Below are 27,027 nucleotides of genomic sequence, written 5' to 3'. Positions count from 1 at the left end.
ACACATCCCATGATAACCCGGTCAATGACTGGCCACCTAAAACCCAAACTTTTTGTCACCATCAAGTCACCAACCATCATCCATAGTCAAGAGCCTGTCAGTTATAAGGAAGCTTCTCAGTATGCAGAATGGCGTAGGGCAATGGATACCGAATTTCATGCTTTGCAGCAAAGTCAAACATGGGAACTAGTACCTCGGAAGGATCATTTTCATGTTATTGGATCCAAATGGGTTTACAAGCACAAATACCATCCAGACGGCACTATTGCCCGATATAAAGCTCGGCTTGTGGCTAAAGGTTATCTTCAAGAAGCTGGAGTTGATTTTAATGAAACTTTTAGTCCGGTCATTAAACCCACATCTGTGCGCATGCTTCTCTCCTTAGCTGCTCAATTCAAATGGGACATCCGTCAGCTAGATTTTGATAATGCCTTCTTAAATGGCTTTCTAACTGAAGAGGTTTATATGCTGCAGCCACAAGGTTATGAAGACCCAACCCACCCCACTCATGTGTGCCGTCTCGTAAAGGCTTTATATGGTCTCAAACAGGCACCACGCGCCTGGTACATGCGCCTTAGTAACTTCCTTCAACACCTAGGTTTTCATATCTCCACCTCGGATCCATCTCTATTCATTTCTCAAGGATGCAAAGCTTTTGTTCTCGTTTATGTCGACGACATACTAGTAACAGGCCCATCTAATGAGGTAATATTAAAGGTGATTCATGAGCTCAAACAACATTTTTCTATCAAAGATATGGGTCGCCTGTCATATTTTTTAGGACTTGAGGTCCACTATCTAAATGACTGCATTTACCTTAGTCAAAGGAATTATTTACTCAATATACTTAGACGCACTCATATGGAAAATGCAAAGGCGTCCACTACACCTATGAGTTCATCTCTTAAACTTCATAAAGAAGGACTCCCGTATGACAATGAAACTTTCTACCGCAGCATAGTTGGAGCACTTCAGTATGCATGCTTTACTAGGCCGGATCTTTCTTTTTCGGTCAATAAAGTCTGCCAATACATGCATCAGCCAACCCAAGATCACTGGAAAGCGGTCAAACGAATTCTTCGATATGTTCAAGGTACACTCAACTATGGCTTGTGTTTTAAATCAACCTCCCAACCGCTGACTCTCCAAGCCTATGCCGATGCCGATTGGGCAGGCTGTCTGGATGATCGGAAGTCGACTGGGGATGTGTGCTATTCCTTGGAGGCAATGCCATCTCATGGTTCTCACGAAAACAACGAACTGTAGCATTATCCAGTACAGAGGCTGAATATAAGTCTCTAGCAGGAGGCGTTGCAGAATTACTCTGGAATCATTCTTTATTACAAGAATTTGGCTTCAAAACAGACACAGCTCCCACACTTTGGTGCGATAATATTGGAGCCCTTTACTTGGCAACCAATCCTGTTTTTCATGCTCGCACAAAACATGTGGAAATCGACTTCCACTTTGTCAGAGACCATATAAGCAAAGGGCATATCAACGTTCAATTTCTTCAGTCCAATGAACAAATTGCAGATGGTTTAACAAAACCATTAAACGTTGCACTCCATGACCAATTCAGAACCAATTTGAACGTTTTAGATTACACGATCAAATTGAGGGGGCCTGTTAAGGATAATTATGCTAAGAATTATCCTTCAACCGTTATAGATGAGACCCCAGCTTACGTTCAACAGCCAGCTTCTCCAATGCGCAATCACAGGGATACTAAATCTGCAGTTACATGAATATCCTCCATTTACTATTTTATATTGTATATGGCAAGTGTATCTTAGCTATAACGTCTCTGGAAATGTAACGTTAACATGTGTCAATATAAATAGACACTCACCCCACACGTCAAGTGTGTGACAGTGAGGCTTTTCTCCATCTTTGCCTTTATCCTAATAGGTACAAGTGCTGGCACTAAATATTCCGATGGCAATCAACGACGGACAACTCTTTGTAACGTGGACCGCGGTATTTTGGTAAGTTAAATCTTCTAAACATTTTGATACTGTGGTGGAGCGAGACAGCAAGAAATTACGATGAAATGGGTCTGATTGAGGCAGCTCAAAGATTTACTGCCGCTTTCCAAGCCTTGCGACTTTTCCTAACAAAAAAGACGTCGTCGGAAGTGGCCCCTGGAAATGGACCACGTCAGTACATGTACATCGACGATAATACAGTGGAGATTCACTTTTTTTGGGAGAGAAAAGGTAGTATAGAGACACAAAAGGGAGGAGTATATGGTCCTCCTGTATAACAAGATCTATCACAAGAAAATCGGTGGCAATACCCCCATGCTGAACTTAATCTGCAGGCCCACTCTTTTGAAACAACAGCCACACAACGTCCGGGTTGGCATTGTACGTTGGATACTTACATATATAACTTTAATTAGTAGACCAGAAATGTAACGCCAAGTTACGTGATCAGGACGGTAGTCCTGAGAGTCCTTTTGAAAGAGACCAACTTACGTAGTCAGGACGGTAGTCCTGTGAGCCCATTTGAAAAACACCAACTTACGTAGTCAGGACGGTCGTCCTGTGAGCCCATTTGAAAAAGACAACTCGACCGGAGCGGAAGCCATAGAGTATCCCGTGGCAACGTTTACTTTCTCGATCGACTGTGAACTGATTACTTTGATCGGCTTCCGGGACTTACCTAATATTTCTGGTCTGATTTTCGTACCCAGTTTCTTATGAAGCACGTCATATGAGTGCTTATAATTATGGAAACAAAAAAATATCTATTATTCTAGGACCTTAAATAATAGATGAGGATGCAAAGATCAGCCCGGCCAAGTGATCGATGATTATAATTGTGAGAGAATTATATTCATCAAATCCGTTCAAATTACATGGATATGAACCTCAAGGCACAAGGGCCAGATAATAATCCAACGAGGCATTTAGAACGAGAGATCGTGTGGTACTTGGGACAAGGGGGTTTGGAGGCATTTCCACCGTCTTGCTTGCTTCTTCCAACATCTGCACAACCCTCTTCATGTTCGGGCGATCCACCGGTTTTAGTTGTATTCACCACAGTGCTACAATGACCAACTTTCTAGCTATTTCATCTTCTTTCTCGGTGACAACTACAATGCTGCAATAATATGGCGTCCTACTGCTGGGTAACATACACCATGAGTAGTGAAATAGACCAGCTACTATTGCTGCCACGGTTTGATGGCAGTCAACGACGAACAGCTCTTAGTAACGTAAAAGCATCACGGTTGATAAGTTAGTGACGCATTAGTACTCATTAATGTAACCAATTGTACTACAGTTGGTGGCTTACCAATGTTCTGACAAATTAATGATATTCTAGGTGGTGATACGAACTAGTTTTACATAGTTAAAAACCTGCAAAATGGCTAAAATTGAATAACTCTTCCTAAAAAATAGTTGCTACAGAAGAATTAGCCATGGTTTATATTGCAACAGTACTTAATCTTGCTTTAACAATGGCGTATGGCGCTTTCAAGGACCATTTTTTAACTTTCATCCATTGAGAAACATTTAGAATCTAGTCGATTCAAACTATATATATATATAGACAGAGAGAGAGAGAGAGAGAGAATCATTGCGAAACTAAAAATTGTTGCTGAATCATAGACTATTGCTAAGAATGTTGCACAGTAAATACTGCTCTTGTGATGTCTATCTACTCAGCGGTAGCTACGTATTTCTGTATAAAAAAATAGGGAGAAAGACAACGGCCTCCCCTCCCCTCTGGAGGAAGAAGCGCAAAACTATTGTAAGGGGAGACTATATATATATATATATATATTAAAAAAGAGTGGAGAGAGAAGGCAAGAAATGAAAATCTTTTGTTGCGTACATACATTGTTTGGATTTGGGTTCAGTTTGGCTTTACCTGAATCCAACCTACAAAACTCAAATCCTTTCGTTGCAGTTGGTTGAAGTGTTTGGCCTGCTTCTGAAAAAAATCTCAGTTCCGCACCGTGGTATATATGCATGAAGAATTGAGTTGTAGATGTTTGAAGAGAAGTACTGAAGTACACAAATCTTTGCTTTCCATGAAGTGAGGGGTTCACCAGTTATTGTGGGATACGTAAGATTCTAAGGGATCGGCAGGAGGAAACATTGTAAGAGCAGTCGAGATGAAAAATTAGCATAACTAATTTCCTCTAAAGATTGATAATTCAGGGTTTCGGTTTTATGCAAATTCACAAGTTAATCATTTAAGCATTTCTGATACTTACGGTAACTGTGTGGTGCAGCGAGACTGCGAGAAATTACAATCGAGGAAATGGTCTTACTGAGGCAGGAGGAAATGGTCTTACTGAGGCAGCTCATAGGTTTTATTGCGGCTTTTAGCCTTCAGATTTTTGAACCTGGTTACGTAAGTCACCCAGTGCACGAACTTTTTTTTTTTTTTTTTTTCGTGCAGAACCGAAGCGGTATGAAATGATCCCATTAAAATCCACAAGTAAACTTTTTATAAGGATTGTAAAAAAGTCTTCTTACCATTCAGTCAAAAGCAAAACAAAATTGACGTCGTCGGAAGTGCCAGCTGCAAAAAGACCAGGTCATCCCATTTACCAACTGGGGGACCAAATCTGCAAACGAAATAAATTAGATGGAGAACTTTTCTCAAACAAAAGCCTCTCGACCACACACTACTCATCAAAGGAACATGTTAAGGCATGGAAATACAAACTAGAAAGGGTTAGTTTGGATGGATGAAAGCAGAGGAAAGGAAAGCAGGGACATAAAATGATCAAGGATACTAGTGTTTGGTTAGAAAAGAAAGGGAGGGAGAGAGAGAAAAGCACAGTCTCTTCATAAATGAAAAGATTTGAAGAGAAAGAAGAATTTTTCAAAAATAACAATCTTAACACCACGGTCTTTGCTAATCTCTCCCTGATATCTCCTATAGATGGTGCAGCGCCTCTCTTTTTCTTTTCCGGTGGTCAATATCTCTATTTTGTGTTGGTCAAGGGCATTCCAAAGAAAAGGTCAAAAGCTCTTAATTAGTCGCCCAATTTGCACCACAGGGTGGTGTCCCTCCGGCTAATTCACCACTTCCACAATCTTGCTACCACTTTTAGTCTTCTGCTCTGCTCTGCTCTCACGCTCGCAAGGCAGCGGTGAGGTGATGTGGCATCTGTTGTTTGCATTCATCGCCTCATTTCAAATCATCCTTATGCTTATTGGAGGGTACAGTAGGATTCATGATTTATATCAAGGGACGGACAAGAGAACATGCTTACCATCGTTCAGCTGCGGGGAAGTGAAGGAGATTCCATACCCCTTCAAACTCCAAGGATCAAAATGCCCAGGCTTCCCAGTCATCTGCCAGGATAACACCACCCTTCTCCTCAACCTCACTCTGAATTACCCGGCACCACGATTCCTGGGCACCTACCATGTTAAGAAAATCAACATCAGTACAACGGACTGGGAACACTATATGTCGGGACTCGATGACTGGAACTGGATTCAAATTGCTGACACAAATTTTGCTTCTAAAGACTCTGCCAGCAGCGTCTGCCTGTTACCTCGCTATTCTATACGACTTGCCATCTTCTCTTATAGATATAACTTAAAACCTGTCACGTGGGTGAGGTGCAGGAAAACTAAAGGCCATGCGCAGCTGGACCCAGCAACTTACCTTCCTCTCCCCTGTCCACGCAACAACGCCTCCTCCTCCTCCTCTTCAGTACCATGGCGTTCTTACCTTCTTTCCAATACCTCCATGACAGTAGAACAACTCGACCGCTCCTGCCAGATCGTTGCTACTACGGTTATCTCATACGACAATAATGGCGACCAGGAAGGCCTTAATCTGACAGCCATCTCGAGTCAGCTGCAGATGGGTTTTCGGGTGGACTTGCGTTCTCTGTGTCATTTATGCGACAGCAAGATCGACGGAGGTTGCCCTCTGTTTTGCTTTGGTAAGCAGTCATTTCCCTATCCTTTGGCTTTCCTTGGGCTTATTTTTGTTGAATGATTCCATAGCACGTTCCCCATACATACGATCATTGGGGTCGAGGTGGATGGGGATTGGTGACCTCCGGATTGCACGCTGGTCTTGTTAACTACTTAAGAGGAGACACCTAACTCAAGCTTGGATCTCATCTACCAGAGATTAATTTGTCAAGAATCTATATTGAACGGCCTAAGAAGAACGAATCCCAATATTTCCATGCCCACAATGACGCTTCCTTTCGATTAATAAAATCCCCTCACAAATCAGAAATGCTCCATAAAAACAAATCTCACCCCCCAAAACAGTGGCCTTAAATATTGTAGTCCTTATAGTCCTTACCACTGCTAGCATTTACTGAGTTTTAATTATTCGTGCCTTTTTGTGCAGATCGAAAATCCAGAATACCATTAGGTAAATTCTCCCAACTCCAAAGCGTTCTCCTCCATACCAGGTTGCAACTTTGACACTTATGCATTCACAACAGCATTGACTTTCTTTATTTTTGCGTTAGCTATTTGGCTGGCTGTGCGAATGCTTGCCGGGATAGCAGGACCTGGAGCCTTAGGTCAGTTAGTGAACAAGTGGTTCAATATATATATATATATATATACACACACACACACGCTCTGATTTGAAATTTTTCCTTTTAGTACTGCGGGTCACGTTTTGTCAGTGTTGTCTTTTTTGTTACCAGTGTTCGGCATTGTGCCAAGAATTTTGGGCATATTAGTTCTTGTCGGATTGCTGATATACAAACTTAAGAACAAATATTCTCCATCAGACAATGTAGAGAAGTTGCTCCAGAAATGCCAAATTCTCATGCCAAGACGGTATTCATATCCAGAAATCAAGATAATAACAGGACACTTTAGGGAGAAACTGGGGTAGGGAGGTTTTGGCTCCGTTTTCAAAGGCAGCCTATTTGACGGTCGTGCTGTTGCGGTGAAGTTATTGGGGAAAGCCAAGTGCGGTGGCCAGGATTTCATCAATGAGGTTTCTACCATTGGTAGAATTCATCATGTCAACATAGTTCGTCTAGTTGGTTTTTGTTCGGAGGGCCGCACAAGGGCTCTTGTCTATGAATTCATGCCCAATGGGTCTTTAGACAAGCACATATTTCTTGGTAATAATGGCAGAAATCATATGCTTAGCTGGGAGATGCTATATAAAATAGCGTTAGGCATCGCACGCGGGATAGAATATCTCCACCGAGGATGTGACATGTGTATCTTACATTTTGATATCAAGCCCCACAATGTTTTGCTCGATGAGTACTTTTGTCCCAAGATTTCAGATTTTGGCCTGGCAAAGCTTTCTCCAACGCAGAACACTATGACCCTCAGTGGTTACAGAGGGACCATAGGTTACATAGCTCCAGAACAGGTCTCTAGAAACTTTGGTGGGGTTTCCTATAAGTCGATGTGTACAGTTTTGGAATATTGCTGCTGCAAATGGTTGAAAGAACAAGGAAGCACGATGTGTTTGCGCTTGCTGGTTCTAGCCAAACTTACTTTCCCGCATGGATTTAGGATCGGCTGAGTGAGGGACAAGATGTAGGAATTGGTGAAGCCACAGAGATTGAAGAGGAAATTGTGAAGAAGTTAGCGCTTGTTGGTTTGTGCTGCATACAGATGACGCCAGCAAACCGTCCATCAATGAGCCAAGCTATTGAGATGCTGGAAGGAAGCTCAGACACCCTGCAGCTGCCTCCCAGGTCCTTTTTGATGTTGGCTGATGAAATGTCAAATAAAGAATGTTCCAATAAACTATCAACATGCAAAAGTGATGTGGAAGAAGGTACTTTTTATTCGAAAAGTAATTGCTCTGCAGGTTCTAGTAGTGGTGCCATATAATATATATGGAGAACCTCTAGCTTAGGCTATCGTTGTGTATGATATACATTGAACTTGTTGTAAGGAAAGGCGTTGGGTATGTCTACAAAGGTATGTTAATATGCTTTCCAGTATTTCCTATTTTGAAGCCTACTACTTTCTAGGTGCCCACACCTTCCTATTTTCAGTATAGTTTTGAAATATTGCTGCTACAAATGGATCGAAGAACAAGAACGGGGACGTGCTTACTAAAAGGTCCGTTCACAAATCAGGAGCACCAACCTGGTAGTATTCCGGGTCGCTATCGTATGATTTGGAGAAAATTTTAGACCCAACATTGTGCTTTGAATTACAAGACCCCGTGATGTTCGCAGTCCGATTCCAATCGATTTTACAACTTGAGATCATACTCTATAACTTTTAGGCGGATAAAAGTGGTTTAATCTAATTTAGCTAGTTTCAACATATGCCAGTCAGACTTGGATTCACCCGAATATAGCCTAAAAAAAGTATGGCATCTTATAATGTTTAATTGGATATTGGTACCTGGCATGCAAATGAAGTCTCAGGACTGTGGATTCATAATACAATGTATTGGTGAGACATGCAAATGAGTTTGCTTGTGTATATTAGTAATATTGCGAGTGATGCCATGAACATTTTTTGTCTTTAATTTTGCTATTAGTAATGAAATGGACATTTTAGTCGTGAGATAAAATTAATAAGGCAGGAATCAAGGATTGTTTGGGCCAAATTCTACTGGTACAGGTCGAAGCAGCGTAAAGAATATCGTCTTATCGGTATTTCATGTTTGAAATTTTTTTTTTTTTCTGGGTTTTGTGTATTCCAATCTTCATACTTTTAAACAAGCAAGCTAGTGAATTACATGATCCGATTCACATAATATCGTGCCTTGTTTCTGATCTCTTAATTTCTCCTTGATCGTATCACGTCGTGAGAAATGATGGTTATTCACTTCATTTCTTGATGGCTTCTCCTCAAGCTCCTCCATGCATATATTAAGTCAGTTGAATAACAAGATATGGTTAGCTTATTAGATCCAGAGATTGCTTTGATTTTGTTGGCAACACTGACGCTCATGCGACAGGAGATTCCCCTTAACATGTTATCATGTGGAGAAGATTTGATGGTCTTCTCATTGGAGATGCTTTCAAGAAACAACCAAAAGTTTCTTTAAGGACTTCCGTAGATGGAATAAGCATATGGCCTTAAGCAAGCATCGAGTGTATGTTTTGATCATTTCAGCAATCTTTCACACGAGTAAATGTTTAACAGGCAGTAATACTGGTCCATCTAAGTTGACGTTTCATGCTCATTCTCTTATTCCTTTGTTCATGTTGATGATGGCTTGTAAATGGAAGCACTTGTCCCATTCTGGAGGTACCCTTCATGGTTGTCAAAACAAAATTTCCTGTGAAAGATCTTAGCAGACTTGTAGGAATTGTGGTTCTTTTCAACAAAGAAATAATGTTTTTGTGTAAACTAAATGTAGCCAATGAGTTCTGGGGGATTGCAAACTTATGCCGATGAGTGTGATACATAAGCGAAACCAGAACAGGGACGAGGAAGAGTATTTTGGGATTGTTGCAATATATTAGGAATTTTGGACGCGCGCGTTGTGATCTTCTGGTGTCAACTAGATTAGTGGATATCTGCATATTCTACACATCAGCCAATTTCGATTGTTCAGGAAGGTAAACATGTACCGAGATATGCAAAGGGAACGCCTGTCTTGGACTTCCATATCATTGGGTTTAGCTATATGGAAATAAATTTGTGTTCAGTGGAGCAGATTTAAAAGACAGTCACATACCAAGAATGTCAAGCAGGAGCTTTTGCTCATTCCTTGAAAGTACCATCTGGGATTGCAAATTTGCTACGTGGGTCTTATAGCTCAACAAGCGGGCTGAAACCCCACACCCATCCTCCCATCCCTTTACTCGGGCTTGTATATTCAGTGCTTGAATTAGGTGCTTCCGCTATGCTTCAACTTACACATATTAATGTTCTCTAGAAAGTTGACTCTCAGTGAACTTAAAACAAAGACTAGCTGTGCTTACCAACCTCGGCTCGTGCCAGAACTTTTTCAAATACAAAAGCCAAATATTGAGTGACGGGGTCCAGGATATTGCCCGAGCAGTTTAAGGCTCAGTATGGTCTGGTTGCTTGGCTTTGAATACTGACTTGTACAAATGCAAATGTGTATAGGTGGGACGATTGCCACAGTCCTAATGAACAACGTCAAATTTAAAATGAAATCTAGGGAGATATTCTAACTGTTATGGACAAAGTTCTAGGTCGGACCTGACCATTAATTGCATCATATATATATATATATATATATATATATATATATATCTGTGTGTGTGTGTATTCAGATTATGATTCTGGACTCTGCCGAAAAAAAAAGGGGGAAAAACCAGTGTGGATGCGTGGAATACAGAGGAAAATTTGCCTTTTCCTGGTATTAAGAAGGAAATTAAAGGGAAGATCATCTTTCTCACTTTTTGCTCTTTCAGGTTACTTACAATGAAAGCCAAGTTGCCTTTTCAGCCATCCTAAGCAATAACTTGAATCCTTACCTAGGCTAGCTGACTCCGCAGTTTAACTTTAAATAGTTTGATGTAAACTTGAAGGAAGCGATGTTAAATTTGTCATATAAGGACATAGACAGCTAATCTGATTCTTCCACGATCCAATGCATCCACACGCACCACTGTGTTCGCCCCATGCGATCGTTCCCCAAGACTTAACACAGTTTCTTATGAATACTTAGTGATTAATCGATGACTTATCTAATCAAGCAATTTAGAGTGCTAAAAGGGAACTACTTAATCTGCTACCTTTAGTGCCTCCTGTTTCGCTTTGAATATAGAAATTGTACCATGCAAAGGGCAGCCATTTGTCCGCCTCACCTTGTAGAGGTAAACTTGAAGAGAATTGGGGGGGAAGGGAAGGTTTACAGGAACAGAGCATGTTAGCAGAAAGAGGAGGAATCGTTTCAAGTGACTTACGAGGGTTATTCAGCAACTTTTTCGAGTATGAAAAGTTGGCAAATTTTCTCCAGATTTGCCGATTCAATGTGGAAACTGGGAAGCAATCGAAATAACTGTGCAGAAATTTGCCATTAAATAGTAGTAGCTAGTCCCGGGGAAGGACAGCTAAGCATAATTCTCATATAGAGGCTGTATTTAATTAAGGTTGGGCAGGCAGAGAATCTCATGATAAATGTTAGTTGCTTAAGCTTGGGGAAAGTATTTTCTTTACCTTAAGGGGGTGCTTGGTGTCACTTGAAAACCAGGATTTGGAGTGTTTAGATGCCATCAAAACTGGTTTTGAGAAAACCCAGCTTTGACAAAACTTGATTAGTTTCAAAAAACTAGCCCAAACCAAAAAAGAAACAAAAGTTTCTAAAACTCATTAAAAAAACTTGGTTTTCATAAACCTAGCTTTTACAAAACTGGACTACAGGAGGGTGTCATCCAAACGCCCTTTTTTTAGTGTTTTCCATCCTCAGTTTCAAGTTATGAACAGGGTGGACTGGAAATGCCAAGAGGGCTTGGGTCCTTGTAGTGACCCATACGACTCAGATCTGGAACCATTAAAATTTGGCAGCCAATGAGACCCAAGGCGGCAAAAGGCACAGGCCCAACTCTCGTGAAGCTAAGAAAATGAGAGTACACGGTGAGTGTTCGAGCATACCAAGCGAGATCGATGGCCTCATTACGTACCAACAATTGTTAAATCGATTTCTCCGTCAGGGTGCACCTTGTTAGGACATTTTCGTCATTTATCCATTCAAAGAATCTTCACTTTTTTTTTTCTAAATCACTCTTTCATCTGCATCTCCTGAAAAATTCAATTGTAGGTACCATTCTTATGGATGATATTTTTTTGGGCGGCAAACGACAGATGCCCAATATTGACAGAGTAATCAATTGATTCAGTTCCTACAAAAGCCTTGAAAAAACCCCACAACTCAAAAGATAAGAAAAAAAGGAAGGGACTCATGCCTCTTTCAGAATGTCCCTGTTCCATATCCTTCTATAATAGAACAAGCAAACAACGAAGGACTAGCAGTTTCTGAAACGGTAGAAATTTCCATTGATTCCTGAGACATGAAGATACAGGGTCATAATCTATTGATGTGAAGCATCAACAACAACAAGGACAACTACAATTTTTTAAGCATCCCATAACGTCACTGATTAACACGTCCATCCCTCCATTCGCCTTGATAATTAACCTTCAAATTATAACAAAAGAAAAAAAAATAAAACTAAAAATATATCTGATGCACTAACTAGACCTCTGAATTATAAGAAAACAAAACAAGAAAAAACAATTTGAGTACCTAATGTCTATCTCTCGCGCTCGCACAGAGGCACATAAAAGAAAACCTGAGAATTGTTTCAGGCATGTCAAAAGCACATAACTCGTATTAGTTGCAAAGAGAAGCCTTTAGCAAGTAACAGAGATAGAGTCATAGAATGAAACAGAGGGCAAGAATAACCACGGCCAAGCTTCGAATCGTTTCAAATGACAAATTGGTTGACGAAGAGGAAGAAGGTGGCGGATGCCTATACAAGAACGGGAAATAAGGCAGGATTGGATCGGGGGGAGGCGGTGCTTGGTAGCTCGGAAACTGCGGAGGGTAGTAGCCGGCCGGTGGCGTGTAGTAGTAACCAGGACCTGGCTGATAAGGGGGCGAGTACGTACTTGAAGGCGGAGAGTACGTACTTGAAGGCGGCGACGGTGGTGGCGGGCAGTTTATCACGGACGCTGGCGGAGGGAGGCAAGGGTATTGGCATGTCGATGGCGAATTGTATGTTGTTTGATCGGAAATCGTCATTGCAGAATCCGCCATATTCGAAACTGCCAGCACCCAACATGCCACGCATAGGAAGGAGGGCCACTGCAGGGGAATTCTGTTCATCACCCCCATGATTGTAGAGAAGATGAGATCGGAGAAAAGAGGACCAGCGAAGAAACCAGTTATCGTCTAAGCCCCTGTTGGAAAAAGAGGAGGAGGAGTAGGAGATAAAGAATTTGGCAAGGAGGAGAACACTGTAGCTATTCCCCCCACCCTTCTTGACTTTATGCCATTCATGGAGAAGGGAGTGAAGGGAAAAGGAAGCAGAAGGAAAAGGAGGAGTAAAGCAGAATATTTGAGCAGAAAAACTTTATGGACCATTTATTTGAGACTTTTGCAAAACAAACAAAAAAAGATCATTTCTTTATACAAGACGGCATGTAGCTACTGATTTGTTTGGATTTGTTTCAAATAAGCAGTTGAAGCACAATATAACATTAGTTTTTAGCCCTTTTCCGTTCCCGAGCAAATCAAACAACCCATCTTCTGCCATTTGTGTTGCTGTAAAACAAAAAACTTGCAGCTACGTTGGTAAAAAAAAAAAATGCGAGAAAACGGTCAAACAGCTAAAATTTACAGTGTATACAATGTAACAGTCAAATTAATCATGAAACGGCTTCTTTGGCAGATAAGACGGAGGCGTGCATTTATTGTGTGCACTTAATCGAGGTGCATGTGCTTGCACGACCATAACTTGAGGAAGAATTCTCAAGAAATGCAGAGAAAAATGGCAGAAAGAACATTGAAGTGTGCAAGGTCTTCTTTCATTTACCTAAGCACATATAAAGGCCAATAAATTAGAGACAGTAGCATGCTTCTGTGTCTCTGAAGTAAATATTTTTATAGACTAAGTGTTTTGTTGAAGTAGCAGTGATTCCGTCACCAGTAAAGTGGAAAAATAGTTTTAACTGAGCTCGGCAACACCTTTTATTGATGAATTGGCAGATGTTGAGATTAATGTAATAAAAGCACATCATCGGTAGGTAGCTAGTCTGTTCTAATCTTCATTATGAAAATTTGTCTTTTTTTCCCACTTAGATCTGAATTCATTCAAAGAAATTGAAAATCTAATGCAGCTCCAATCATGCTAGGATATGTCCTCAATTGTTTTTTACGAACTTGAATTGAGCATTGGCTAATGTTTACAAAAAAAAATCCATGTGAAAAAGATTGTCTTAGTAATAAAGCCCCAACATAGTCCAGTGTTGCTTCTAGGCATATCGGAAGGATGGACTGTAGAAACTCTTACACCATTTGTATAAAATCTGTGAAAAATACGATAGTACGTTATTTGTTCCCCTAATTTTAACCTTGTAAATGTGCTTCATGGGGTTGGTTTAGTGGGAATTGATTTCTAAACCGTCAAAATCTGATGTGCTAAGATATTTTAGCTGATATAAAATTCAACGATCGATAATATTTTATAAATTTGTAGCCTCCAGAAAACCTTTGCGAGTGAGAAACATAACACAAATAAAAACCAAACTCTTTAAATTTTTATATTTAAAGTTCTTTTTTTTAATCAAACCAAATATGATCTTAAGGTTGATGCAAAATATATACTAAGTTGACTATTTTTTTGGGTTTTAGTGGTGTCTTTATAATAAACAACATTTGGATAATAGAAAAATCAACATTCTTGATAAAAATAACTTGATTCAAAGCATGTTTTGTATCATAATAGGTTTTATAAACATATTAAGATGTCTAAAATTTATTTAAATTCTAAACAAAAATTAAAGGTCTGGTTTTTACCAATATATATATATATATATATTCCAAATGAGTTTTAAAGCGACGACCTTTTAAATTTAAACTGGAAGTTTCAGTTTTTCTCTTGTGAACGGGATCACCTTCATCACTGCAGTACCTGACAATGACCGCTCTGTCCGTTGCAGATTTGTTCAATCTCTGGAATTTGGACACATGTAGGAGGTGGGGAGGAGGCGGCAGAAGATGAGTGGGGGATGAAAGGTTAATTAAGATCAGCAGATGAAACGAAACGAAAATTCATGATTCAAAGTTGTATTGCACTCAGGAAGGTAGCAGAAAAGGCATGGCGTCGACAGCAAGAGCATATTCTCCTTTCCTAACTAAAGTTGGGGCGGCTGACATCTGGGTGAATTTTACGAGTCTGAATTTTTTTTGTTCCCACTTCGTTCAGGTTGCCAAAATACAGGAAAAATAGGTCAGGTTAAGCTATTTACTTTTCCAAAGGGAATTCGTATTCCTTTTTCATATTTTAAGTTGAAATTGTGAAGTCCAACTAAACTTTTAGCACTTCAAACATCACAAACAGTTGAGACCATCAAACGCCCTCCAAAGTTGAAATTGAAGAATAGAACTTCAGCTTAATGCTGTAAAAAGCAGTTCTTTTTTCATGTTAGAAACTATAGAAAGAAAAAGGTTTACATTTTCTTTAAAATTTATTAATTTATTTGCCCTATGTAAACCAAAACGGCTTCATACTGGTAAACGTACGTTGTAAAAGTTAAAAGGTAAAATTGCAAAATTAAAATTTGATATCCACGTTTATCAATTTAAAGCAATCCTGCACCAGGAAATTTTGCCCTCCACGAATGACTTAAAGATGCATCTTAAGTACGCTTTCGCTAAATTTCACAAGTTATTTTAATATGATAATTTCTAAGTAAAGATCTGAATAAAATTAGATCAGATTTTATTTGACAAAGTAGATGGCTTTAATAGTGTGACTGGACTTAAAGAAGCATTCAGTTCGCTTCTAATTCAGATGTCGTTCGGAGTCTACTCGCATTTCTCAAACACCTCTTTCTTTTAATGATCTTTCAGAAATATCTATCAGTTTTGTGAAAGTTTTGAACGACAAACTTAAACTTTTCAATGTGCTTAACTGGTGTGCATATCCAAGCTTCTATACGCCAACACCAGGCTTAAAATCCAAACGCAAAATCACGGGTACCATTCCGCCTGAGATCTATAACCTGAGCAGCAGGTTGGGTCAGTCCATGAGCATCAACAGATTTTGATGGTTGCTCACCATGATTCTTTTCTAGAGGAAGAAGGGGTAGAATCACTCTTCCAGTGAGAAACCACCTGATTATGCAGCACAGAATGGTCTCACAGTTGATCTGCTACGAGTCATCAACAACTTCAATGAATCCAACTTGCTTCGGGATCACTATGGAACAGAGGTTGCCATCAAAGTTTTGAATTTGCGGGTGGATGGAACCGCTAGGAGCTCTGAGGCAGGGTGCAAGGTGACAAGCAGGGTCAGGCACAGTAACATCCTGCCTGCTCCAACGAGAACCATGAGTTTAACGCTTGGTACTTCGTTATGATCTGCAACTTGGAGGCTTGGATAAATTGTTGACAATGACAGCATCTGGTTAAGAACTTGAGAGACTATATATATTGGTCGATGATCAGACTTATGCCTATCACATGAAATCTGTATATTTTTGTATGCGGTACACAAACTTTCCCTTCAAATCTATGTACTAATTCTTGGTCTTCATGTTCCCAATCCAGCTTCGCTGCATTGAAGAATTTGAATCGGCAGGAAAAGCTCCAGCCAAAGCAGCCTTCTGCAGCGATGCTTTTTTGCTACTAGACATTTACAGAGGGGCACCATGGTCGGTGGGGTTTTAAGATTGAGAATTAAAATGGGGGGCAGGATGAAGCATTCCCATGTAACACTAGACATAATTGATGGATTTCTCCTTCATAACACCAACCTCGAAGACCATCATGGAGATGTGCAGGTTTGCTGAAGGAAGGCTCCTGTAAAGAGCATCGCCATGACAGAGCCCTTACTGCTCTACTTGAAATTAAAGCTTGGAAGAAGAGTGACCACGGGGAATGACAGCTTTGGGATTCAAACACGTAAGATCCAGTAGTACTGCTAAACATAGTCGAAGTCGCATCCGGATCAGACACGAGCTGCAAAATCCGTATCCAAGCTCCACTGTTTGGGTTCTAGAGTGGCGGTCTACATCTGCTGTTTATGATATCAGCTGTCCACTGCATCATACTTTCACAAGAACCGGCGGGGATGATTATGATACAGAAGAAAGTGTTTTGGCATGTGACTGATACTACCTGATTTAGATTAATAGAGATGCCATGTAATTTACCTTTCCCTGATGGAAAAGTTTTCTGCAATTCAATATGATATATATATATATAGTCGTTTTAATAATGCAAAAACGAAACTTTCTTGATTACAGAAGTCGAAACTTTTGCCAACAATCGAGCGGCAAATCAAGAAAGTTTCAGTAATCTCACTACGGCATATATTCAAAGTGATTCACAAAACTTAGCGAATGTGACCCCCTAGAGGCATCGATTACAAGGTCAGTTCTTCGATCATTTGCAGATCACTACATCTGTGTATATTGGAGACTGGCTACTTCAGCCAAATAGCATACAAATTTGTGTAGCAACATGAAGTACTGCATAATGAACCCCGCACATATATAATAAATGCTTTGAAGAGGAAGTATACATAAAAAAATTAAATATCTAAAAGAATCGACATCCATTCCATAAGCCAAGCACGTCCCACTTCCTGCAAGTGAAGGTCCACCTCCTAATTAGATATTAAAATCAGGAAATGCTTGCTAACATAGTTATTTTCTTTCAATAATCAAAGGAAAGTCAACCATTTAGGCGTGTTGCATACGTGGGATAAAACAGGAAGAGGAACACTTTCACTTTTGCGTCATTTATAGTCGTCGCATTGGCATAAACTATAAACTCTCTCTGTCCCTTACTAAGAAGACTCCCAAATCACTGGTTTGGGAATTGGATAGACAGCACGTATCCTGCTGCTATTCACCAATTAGGAGTTTCTCTCATACTGTAAACTAAGTTCTTATTAACTAACCACAAGCATTGAAGTACAAGAAAGAGCAAGATTTGGGCAGATTGACTGCAGTCACTCATCTTCAGAACCATCTTCAAGCTAATACCAACAGGACAACAACACTGCAATCAGCACCATAATCATAGGCAATTTCTGCGCCTGAGTTTCGCATCCATTGTAGTACTCGTAATTATAAGGCTTGTATGGGTATAAAGCGTTTGGGTTCCCAGTAGTGTAGTAGTAAGGCTGGGGCAAACACCCTGCTGATGGGTCCGTGGATGGGCAGTGCACCGACGGAGGCTGCTCCTCTTTGGGCGGTTCCGGCGGTGGGTGCGGCAAATATCCACCACATGGAGTCGGACAAGTTGCACACGTTGTACAGTCAGGAGTCGTCACTGCTGAAGGGGGTGTGGTGTCCTCCAGTTTCTGTGTGGTGTTGTCAAGCTTCTCTGTGATTGCGCTCTGAGTGAGGCTCCATGAAGCAGCAAGCAAAACCAGAGAGAACAGGAAGTTGTAGAGATTAAGATGTCTAACTTGGCTCATTTTGTTTGTCTCCAAGAGCAACTTCTAGGACTCTGTGAGGCAATGTGGTGTAGAAATAAAGGGGAAGTCCTTTTATAGGTTGATTAATGTGGAAGAAAGGGACAAATAAAAATAAGGGGTTCGGTATCTTTGGTTGGTGCAGGTTGTTGGCATGGTAGGGGTTGGTTCTAAGAGCTCTGCTTTGGTAGGAGGCAGCACCATATTGTGTGGAAAAGGGTCCACACATAAAAGTATGTTTTACTTTTTCTTCTTTGGAAAAATTTAAAAAAAAAATACTTTGCTTTTACTAACGAGTGGCACGTGTCACTGAAAGATTGGCCCTTGTGGAGTCAATTCACCCGCTGATATATGCTTGAACAGTAATTATGTTGACTACCAAATGAAACCTAATGAAGCAAAACTACTACTTTCTTTTTCAATTGTATGGTTTCAACTAATATGAACCCACTCAACAAGAGGATCTTTTATGAGGTCATTGCAGCCTAATTAATCATGAGTTTGGTATAACTAGTTTTCTCTCTTTATGTTCCTTTTGTTCCATAAGAGTAGCATTAGAGGGTCAACCTTTCACCTTTTATTGTCACGAAAAAAAAGTGTCACCCTTAAATATAAGCAACAACCCTATCTTGCTCGTGCATCTATTTTTTCCTCCTCCTTTATTAAATGTGATTCGAAAAAGTGAATAAGAGAAGTAAGTACAATAGCTAGCTTGATTGTCATATATAATACATGATCTGTTAAATCTCAACTTTGACGAAAGTTGCTTCCGAAGCACGAAATGCTGCCAGCTCTAGATTATGGAAAATAAGTATGTATTATTGTGGTAATTAATACGTAATCGTGCATAATTCTAACAAAACATACTTTCCACCAACAGAACATCTTAATATCGGCTCAACATTGGCTCTCTAAGGAGCCTTTGATTTCTGACTTAAAATCTATGGATCCTGTGATGTGGCTTGCTTTTGCTGATGTAACAGAAGAACCATGGTTTATCAATCAAACTAAGGATCGTAGATTAAACCAAGATTCAGACTTAAGATCTTTGTTTAGCGGTTTTGCAGTGAGAAAAATCAGATTTAAGGTTGGATCTTAGAGGGTCTCAAATCCAAGGCTATCAAACACACCTAAGTGACCCCAACTTTTTCTTTTTTTCCAGCCTTCTCAAGTTTAACCATTTTTTTTTTTCAAACTTCTCAAGAGGGAGGGAGAACCGTGTTTAAGAGATGCAGTTGAGCTTATCAAATTCTTAACTTCTTTCCATGAAAAAGTCTTTGAACCCCAAAAGGATAGGATGAACAGCATGAGAATATTTTTTATGATGACTATTGGATGGAGGATACGTCGCAGTCAGCAGCGACCTAAACGTCCTGCTGATCTATTCGTCCAACTGTTTTTAGGTTTCGAGGACGACGTACCCTTTTCCTTGAATCGGCCTTAATGGCTGGTAACATCACCTGTTGAATATCTTTTGAACATGTCTTCACCAAATACCATGGAAATTTCAGCTGCTCTCTTATTCTATGACGCAGCCTTGACGGTGACATTTCTCCCAACATTAATCTCAAACTGCTCCTCCACATCAAAGACGTGCAAGGAGAAGGATTCTTGAGATGAGAATTTTCCGCCTTCTCATAACAATTGAAGTGCCTTAGTCCTCGCATTCCAGAAGGCCAGCAGTTCGCAGGCAAGGTCTCTTTAAAAGAAACTGAAATCCTCATTACTGGATGGACGGAATGCAGAAGGATTTCAATTTTTCTCTCCCTTCCTCTCTCTCTCTCTCATTATATATACATATATATATATGTGTGCTTGAGACAGAAAATGATATTTTATCTCCTATCAAACTTTTGAAACTATAATTTGGTCACCTTGATGAAAAATGTTTATATTGGGCTGTCACGTGAACAATATTCAGTTCTACATGTAGCAGAGCTAGATTATTCCACATGCGGGTGCATGCCTGTACACAAACACACCAACAGGAATAGCACCATGTGTAAAGTTACACATCAATTTAGAATAACTTTACACATCAATTCAGAATTTGTTCCATAGGTTTCAAGTTAATTAAAGCCCTTTCCACCGGCGGGCTCTACGTAGCGATGCTCTCTTTTTGCCACGGTTACAGCTGCCTAGATACTTGTAACTTTACAAGATATAGATCTTGTTTTGTACCTTTAAATTATATAAAAGAAATGTAGATCTTCAACAAAACTTGGAGCCAATCGAGAGTATGATCTCTCCAGTCATTCCTAGTGCTCCTTATTAGTAGCTTTCACATGTTCAAACGCAAGTATGGTTAATCGGACCTGATCATTTCACAACTTACATTCGACCCCATCAAGTTCTATGTGGGTGCTTTGTTACATGTGGTTTCGTGATTCATTCAGGATGCGGCCAAGATCTGGACGCCTTGTTCCTAACGTCCTGTCCGGGGCATTCGTGTCCCCTCTAGACGTTCGTACAAGGGTGAATCAAACGTTCTCTACAGATCAGGGGACGACGGTGGCCTCTTCAAGACAATCGGCAAGAGTAAATGCAGGGACACACCATCAAATTTAGTGTTATTTGCAATTTTCCGTCTCACTTTTAGACATTTACAAGACGCCGCTCAAAATTCCTTCCCTCTACAAACCTCCGGTACCTGCTCAACCTACTAATTTTACATGAACAGTCCCAACTATTTTGTCAATTTTATCAAAACGGGTCTCTCTCAGACAATCGCAACTTTCATCGGTGCACGAGACCTTCCCCCGACTGCATCCCGACAGCCATGGCCGCCGCCTCGAGCCCTCTTGGCTCTTCTTCCTCGGGACGCGGAGACCCACTCGTCGTCACATGGATCCTGACCATCCATCATCTCCATCAGCATACTCTGTAGCTCCCCCAGTCCATAACTCCTTTTCTGCATAACAACAGAAGCAGAAATGAATAAATAAGCTCCAGTCGAAGATCTATTTCTTCAGGATCGACTCAGAACTACAATCGCCTATTATAGTATAAGAAAGAAGATCTAAACATACCTCGTTTCTTACTTCGGCCATTAAAGAGAACAACTCCTGAACAAAATCACAGAAGCCCTGTATTTTTCATTGCGAAATTATTAAAGATAGATAGATAGATAGTCCAAGAACACCAGAAAAAAAAAAGAAAAGAAAAGGAAGAAAATCTAGAACTATTTACGTAGAGAAAATTTTCAAGAAAATACAGTCTAATTTGTTTTACATACATGTTTAAAAAGGAGCCGGCTACTGTCTAAGAAGGAGGGTTTGATTTAATTTTAATTACTTTACCTCGTCCACCTCTTCCGTTGGATCGTAGAGACCTGCGTCATACAACGTCCTTTTCCGTCCGTCCGACAGTACTGCAAAATTATCACTTAATGGAAATATAGTTATAAACATGAGCGGAAAGATTAAGAAGCTTAAAGTTGATGGAAGCGAGGAGGATTCAAAACTAAATCAAACAGGCTTGTAAAGAGAAAAAGGATTTAAAATTTGGAGAAAGAAAATCGACCTGAATATGCTTCTTGAATTCTCTGAAACTTCTTCTTGGCTTCCTCGGCAACTTCCAGAGGGACTCTCCCCCATTTATCGGGATGCCATCTCTGAAAAACGATATCTTCCGGTAAAAGCAGCACCAAACAGGGGGAAGGCAAATGTAGATGGACGAAAAACTACGTTCCTGCTTACCACGGCTTGCTTGCGGTAGGCGCTTCGGATCTCCTCAGACGAGGCGTTCGGCCCCACCTCGAGTTCAACGTAGTGATCGGCCATCATCCTTTCTTCCGCACTCGCACGAGGCTCCCAACTACTCTCGCTGATTAATCTCTGGACTTCTGGTCGTCACCTTTCTTCTTGCTGAGGCAAGAAGCCAGCGGCTTGCTGCATCTGTTACCGAGAAACGTAATTTTCCGGCCAACGCTTGACGGAACCAGGCGAAGGGCAACTCGGCGATCGATCATGCAGTGGGGTTGACAGCAGCGTTCCATACTTATACAACGCGGCTTTATCTCCGTTGCGTCGAGAAGAAGCGAAAAAATATCTGCTGGCCGTAGAAGTTAGAACGTTCCGGATGCTTCAGACCTTCTTCTTCGCGCTCCTTCTTCGAGGCAGATATTAGGAGGAACGCGACGCTCAAGTAATGTAGTCCCACACAACATAAAATTTTCAAACGGTCCCACGCGTTTGCGTCCCACCTACTCATGTTATGTGAATGATTTTAGAATAGATGACGACATCTTCATACAAAAGATTAAAGAGTGCCTGGTCCAGAGCGCAGTATTTGGAAGGTCAATTATGGTTTTGCCTCTAATTCAAGCACGAGCTAAGTAGAACCCCAGTTCAGTCAGTCAGTCAGCTCCAGCTCGGCTTGACTAATGAAACTTCGAGTTTGTGAATAGCTCGACGAATGCTACTCAAGCTCGACCCGATAGTTACAATCAATTTAGGGTTCAAGCACGAGCTAAGTAGAACCCGAGTTCAGTCAGTCAGCTCGAGTTCGGCTTGACTAATGAAACTTCGGGTTCGTGAATAGCTCGACGAATGCTACTCAAGCTCGACTTGATAGTTACATGTTGAGCTCGAACTCAACTAGACTAAGGCTCGACAAACTTGTTTGAATATAATTAATATTCATTCGACTCGATTAAAGTTCCACAAACTCGTTTGAACTGAATTCATATTCATCGTTACGTGTTGAACTCGAGCTCGATTAAAGCTCAACAAACACATAAACTAATTTGAATATTTTAACTTGATTAAAGAACGACAAACTCGATTAAGGCTTGAGCTCGACTCGATTATTTAAACTAGTCAACTCATGAACTCGAACTTGACTTGTTAAGCAAATGACTCGGCTCAAGCTTGTTCATGAGCCAAGCTCCAGTTATCTTAAGTGCATTTAGACTACATTTATTTGTTGTTTTTTTTTTTTTGTCTACAATCAATCAACAACAGAGTCAGACATTTTTTAAGAAGGGGGTTGAATAGAAGTTTTTTAAATTTTGACTAGGGCCAAAATAGCAGTTTTCAAAATTTTTATCTAAAAAAATTAAAATTTTTATAATTTTTTAAAATTTGCATATAATTTTTTTATAAAAAAATCAAAACCATCAAGTCATACCTTAACTCCGCCCTTGCAATGGACAAGCATGGCTATCTATGGACTGCCTTTGGTCACTGGAAAATTAAATATGTTTCAAAGAAACACTCAACGGAAGTGACATAACAGACAAAATGTCATGGGTAAAAAAGTACCAGACAAAACACACAGGGTGTTCACTTCTTAAATTCATCAAACAACAGACAAAAGAACTATGCAATTGACACTGGAACAGGATAGGTGATCTGATGGACAGGACGTCCTGTCCATCATGTTCCAAAGAGAATGAATAGTAATCACACAAGAAAGAACAGTACAACATCTAATAAATAAAACACGCGCATTTTAATGCGCCATAAATTCACCCCAACCTTAACACGAATACAATGTCTGTGTTAATGCCCTCATGCATACAAGCATTACAATGTCTTTGTTAACACAACCTAACTAAAGATGAACATTGGTAAATGAATTGCATCTCAAGAATTTTTGGATTTGGAACTTTAAAAAAATGTTCTTTTCCTTTTTAAAATTCAAATTATAAGCCAAATTTCACATGTTTATCAAATAAAATGATGTATGACACTATCCTCCAACCCAATTTGATTTGCAAAAACTAAGTTTCATGAAAACCAAATTTTAAAAACTTTGCTTTTTTTTTTTTTCTTATGGGTGACACCTGCGAAACCTGGTATTGAATAAGAGACCAGTTTTTCACTACTCTTAGATATTAGAAAATCTGGTTTCGTAAAAACGAAGTTCTATTCAAAACCCAGCCCAAACACTGCAAAAAACTTAGCAGAATCAGGTTTTTAGATTTTTGTACTTCTTTTGAATTTCAATTTACTTCGATAAAGGAAAGATAAATCTATTGAATTTCAATTTTTCTATAAAGGGAAAATGAATCTATCGAATTTTTATTCCTTCAAGAAAGGGCAGATATGAATCTAATCATTTGTTTGAAGTGAAGAACCGAAAGTTACACCCCAAAGAACACCAATTAACATAGGCTAGTTTATTTTTGTTTGAAGTAGAACTCGGAAAAGTTACACCCAGAAGAACACCAATTAACATGAACTAATCTCAAATATGAGAGTCGATCCCGCAATTTTTGTTGTGATATCTCGACATAAACCAAATATATATTCACAGAAGCCGTTTGGAGCTCCTTCTTGTGAAACGATATCATCATTTAGCACGCATGGCCAACTGTGAGAATGTTATAAGAATGTTGTAAGAATCTGCGAAGCTTCTTCAACAAGACCATCTCTTAGAAAGAGCGTTTCTTGTTGCAAAGTCTTCATTTTATTGCTCTAACCCGTCCCAAAATTTTACATTTACAAGAAACAGGTAAAAAAAAATCTTCTTAAATACAAATAAGCCTCTCCCTCTCTCTCTACCTCTCTCTCGTCCTCGTATGAGGAAAGAGACGTCGCCGATCAGACGCCCCCAACCTTCACAAGTGTGGTGGCAGGCCGACTCTTGGGTGCTTCGGTCGGGCAGCCGTGGTCTCCCACGCGAGCCCTCTTCGAACTTCTACAGGCTCCGCCGGCCGACCCACTACACCAGCTCCCGCCGGCGCCGGCCATCATTTCGGACAACATATTTTGTAGCTCCCCCAACCCATAAGTCCTCTTCTGCAGAAAGCCAACAAGACGGGTGAGCACCATTGCCCTTCTCAAATATTAGGCTCTTATATATTCTGCATCGTTATAGAATATAAGTATATACGCACCTCCTTTCGAACTTCCGTCATGACAGACAACAATTCCTCAACAAAATCGCATAAACCCTGTATTCAATTTCATGGTAGTTAGTTAAGCAATCAGCATGGTTAAGCTACGCGTTTATGAATTACAATACAGGGCTAATTTGATTTTAATGGAAGATGAGTTTACCTCATCCTCTTGTTCGCTTGGATCGTAGAGACCTGCGTTGTACCACTTCCTCTTCCGTCCGTCAGATAGAACTGCAAAATCATTACCGAATGATCCGTAAATATCATATGAACGACGAAGAACGAAGACTAAAACTAGATCAGATATAAGAAAAGAAAGATACATCAAATTTGGAGGGAGCCGACCAACCTGAATATGCTTCTTGAATTTTCTGGAACCTCTTCTTGGCTTCCTCCGCAAGCTCTGGAGGAACTCTCCTCCATTTGTCAGGATGCCATCTCTGAACAGAAAGTGAATAGGAAACACAGGTAAATAACGATAACAAAAGACACATCTAATGAAGGAGTACGTGCATCCTGAGGAGTGTCCTTACCACGGCTTGCTTGCGGTAGGCGCTTCGGATCTCCTCAGGCGAGGCGTTCGGCCCCACGCCGAGTTCAGCATAGTAATCGGCCACCATCTCTTCTTTCTCTATCACCGGAGTCCGGCACTCTCAGGCAAAGGCTTGTTCCGGAGACGCCTTGTTGTTGCTAAGGGAAGCGTGAAAAGAAGCTGCAGAAGAAGATTCCGGTTGCTCACTGCAGTGGAGAACTGAGGATGCACGTCCCTTTCACTGTTCCCTATCTTATACTACGGAGGTCTTCTGTTTCTCTCATGGTCGAGAAGCAGAGAAACACATTCCGGAGCTTGGCCGGACGCGGAGGATGTAGAACGTTCGCGGCGCTTCGCGACAATCTCCGGCGATGCATTCCGTTGCAGGGACTATGGCGGTGCTGTGCTGTGGGGCCCTCTACAGCTAAGAGCGGGCCCCGCTCCCCTTCTCCTGGGGATCTAGCGAAATCAAGAGGGTCGCCGGCTCCAGAGTTTTCGTGAAGGACCTGGACGGAGGGAGGGATCAGGGACGGTGCCAGAGCGCTATTATCCGGAAAATATCGTCTTCTTCTCCGCAGCCAAGCAAACTTCTCTGGTAGCCTTTGCAATTCATGCTCAACACTGTCAAGCATACTTATAAGATCTTATTGTGGCAAGAAAATGAAGAAAGGACTGGTTACAGGAAAAGCAGCGAAAGAAGCTGATCTGCTGATAGATGGAACGTATTATGAAAAATATTAACAGCCCAAAACAGCTTAAATAGACAACTAGCAATTAGAAAACAACAATTCAGTGCAAATCATATTTATAATTTTTTGTAAGCAGATTCTTTCATCAAATATCGGATCCAATCGAACTTCTTCAAAAAAAAGTCAGGTATAAAAGGAGAATAATTAACATCCGACAAAAAAACTAGCTCGAATGCAGATTTGAGGAATGACATCTGATTGGATTCAAGTCTAATTTGGTTTTACATAAACATTCAATCAGATTTTAATTTAAATTCAACTTAATCATAACAAGCTTCAGCTGTACGTGTATTTAAAGTTCAAAAATTTTTTAAGGAAAAATAAAATAAGGCATGGTGAAGGACGAGGAGGGGAGGGAAGAGGAGAGAGGAATCAAGGTTCTTTCATACGAATTGAAGACACTAAAACGAAGGGACATTATTGGTGCAAAGAGAACATTAGTAAAAAAAAATTTTTATTAAGGCGTGAGTAAACGTCGGAAAAGGTATAGTCAGTCACAATTTATTGAGGAAAGTAAATGTAAGTAAAAGATCATTATATACTTGCACATAACTGCGTTAGAAAGTAACGGGAAGAAGGTAAAATGGAAAACAAGGTTTTCTTTTTGTTCGGATGCTTGAATTTAGAAAGAAATAACCTTTTAAATATCGTCTCCATGCGGACAAGGGTGTTAAAAGGAGCGTTGAAAGAACCTCCTAGCACACTCACATGTTGGTTGCGATGCCTTCAGCCAAACGTAAAAGATGAGTCGCCACTCTTTTTTATGAAGACTCCTCTCCTTTTCGTCAGCGCCTTAAGCATCGGAGTGGTGGCTGTTTCCGGCGAG

At 40.3% G+C, this 27,027-nt stretch overlaps 3 protein-coding genes and 1 pseudogene across 4 annotated transcripts; 1 reads left to right on the top strand and 3 right to left on the bottom strand.

The window, feature by feature from the left end:
* Positions 1 to 7,909, top strand: part of LOC116263971 (rust resistance kinase Lr10-like) — a 39,643-nt pseudogene extending 31,734 nt beyond the window's left edge.
* Positions 7,910 to 11,700: 3,791 nt separating this feature from the next.
* On the bottom strand, positions 11,701 to 13,059 carry LOC126410547 (uncharacterized). 2 transcript variants are annotated; one of them, XM_050080601.1, is made up of 3 exons: positions 12,555 to 13,037; positions 12,169 to 12,214; positions 11,932 to 12,060 (listed from the first exon to the last, which is right to left on the bottom strand). In XM_050080601.1, the coding sequence occupies exons 1-3, from the start codon at positions 12,757 to 12,759 to the stop codon at positions 11,970 to 11,972; spliced, it is 342 nt and encodes a 113-aa protein (XP_049936558.1). In that variant the 5' UTR covers positions 12,760 to 13,037; the 3' UTR covers positions 11,932 to 11,969. The 2 variants fall into 2 exon arrangements, 1 of the variants encoding a protein (XP_049936558.1); XR_007574733.1 differs by lacking the exons at positions 11,932 to 12,060; positions 12,169 to 12,214 and adding an exon at positions 11,701 to 11,925 and having other exon boundaries at positions 12,555 to 13,059.
* Positions 13,060 to 20,455: 7,396 nt separating this feature from the next.
* On the bottom strand, positions 20,456 to 22,186 carry LOC116264649 (uncharacterized). The gene is made up of 5 exons (XM_031644982.1): positions 21,772 to 22,186; positions 21,596 to 21,686; positions 21,373 to 21,443; positions 21,103 to 21,159; positions 20,456 to 20,984 (listed from the first exon to the last, which is right to left on the bottom strand). Exons 1-5 carry the CDS (start codon positions 21,856 to 21,858, stop codon positions 20,793 to 20,795), a joined length of 498 nt encoding a protein of 165 aa, XP_031500842.1. The 5' UTR covers positions 21,859 to 22,186; the 3' UTR covers positions 20,456 to 20,792.
* A 2,391-nt stretch (positions 22,187 to 24,577) lies between these two features.
* LOC116263575 (uncharacterized) lies at positions 24,578 to 25,540 on the bottom strand. The gene is made up of 5 exons (XM_031643312.2): positions 25,454 to 25,540; positions 25,270 to 25,360; positions 25,081 to 25,151; positions 24,918 to 24,974; positions 24,578 to 24,819 (listed from the first exon to the last, which is right to left on the bottom strand). Exons 1-5 carry the CDS (start codon positions 25,538 to 25,540, stop codon positions 24,622 to 24,624), a joined length of 504 nt encoding a protein of 167 aa, XP_031499172.1. The 3' UTR covers positions 24,578 to 24,621.
* Between the last annotated feature and the right edge of the window lie 1,487 nt (positions 25,541 to 27,027).

This window comes from Nymphaea colorata, chromosome 11, assembly GCF_008831285.2.
Source record: "Nymphaea colorata isolate Beijing-Zhang1983 chromosome 11, ASM883128v2, whole genome shotgun sequence".
NCBI classification, from domain to species: Eukaryota; Viridiplantae; Streptophyta; class Magnoliopsida; order Nymphaeales; family Nymphaeaceae; genus Nymphaea; species Nymphaea colorata.
Note: the sequence above shows the minus strand (reverse complement) of the source record. Positions and strands in the feature narration are given on the sequence as shown.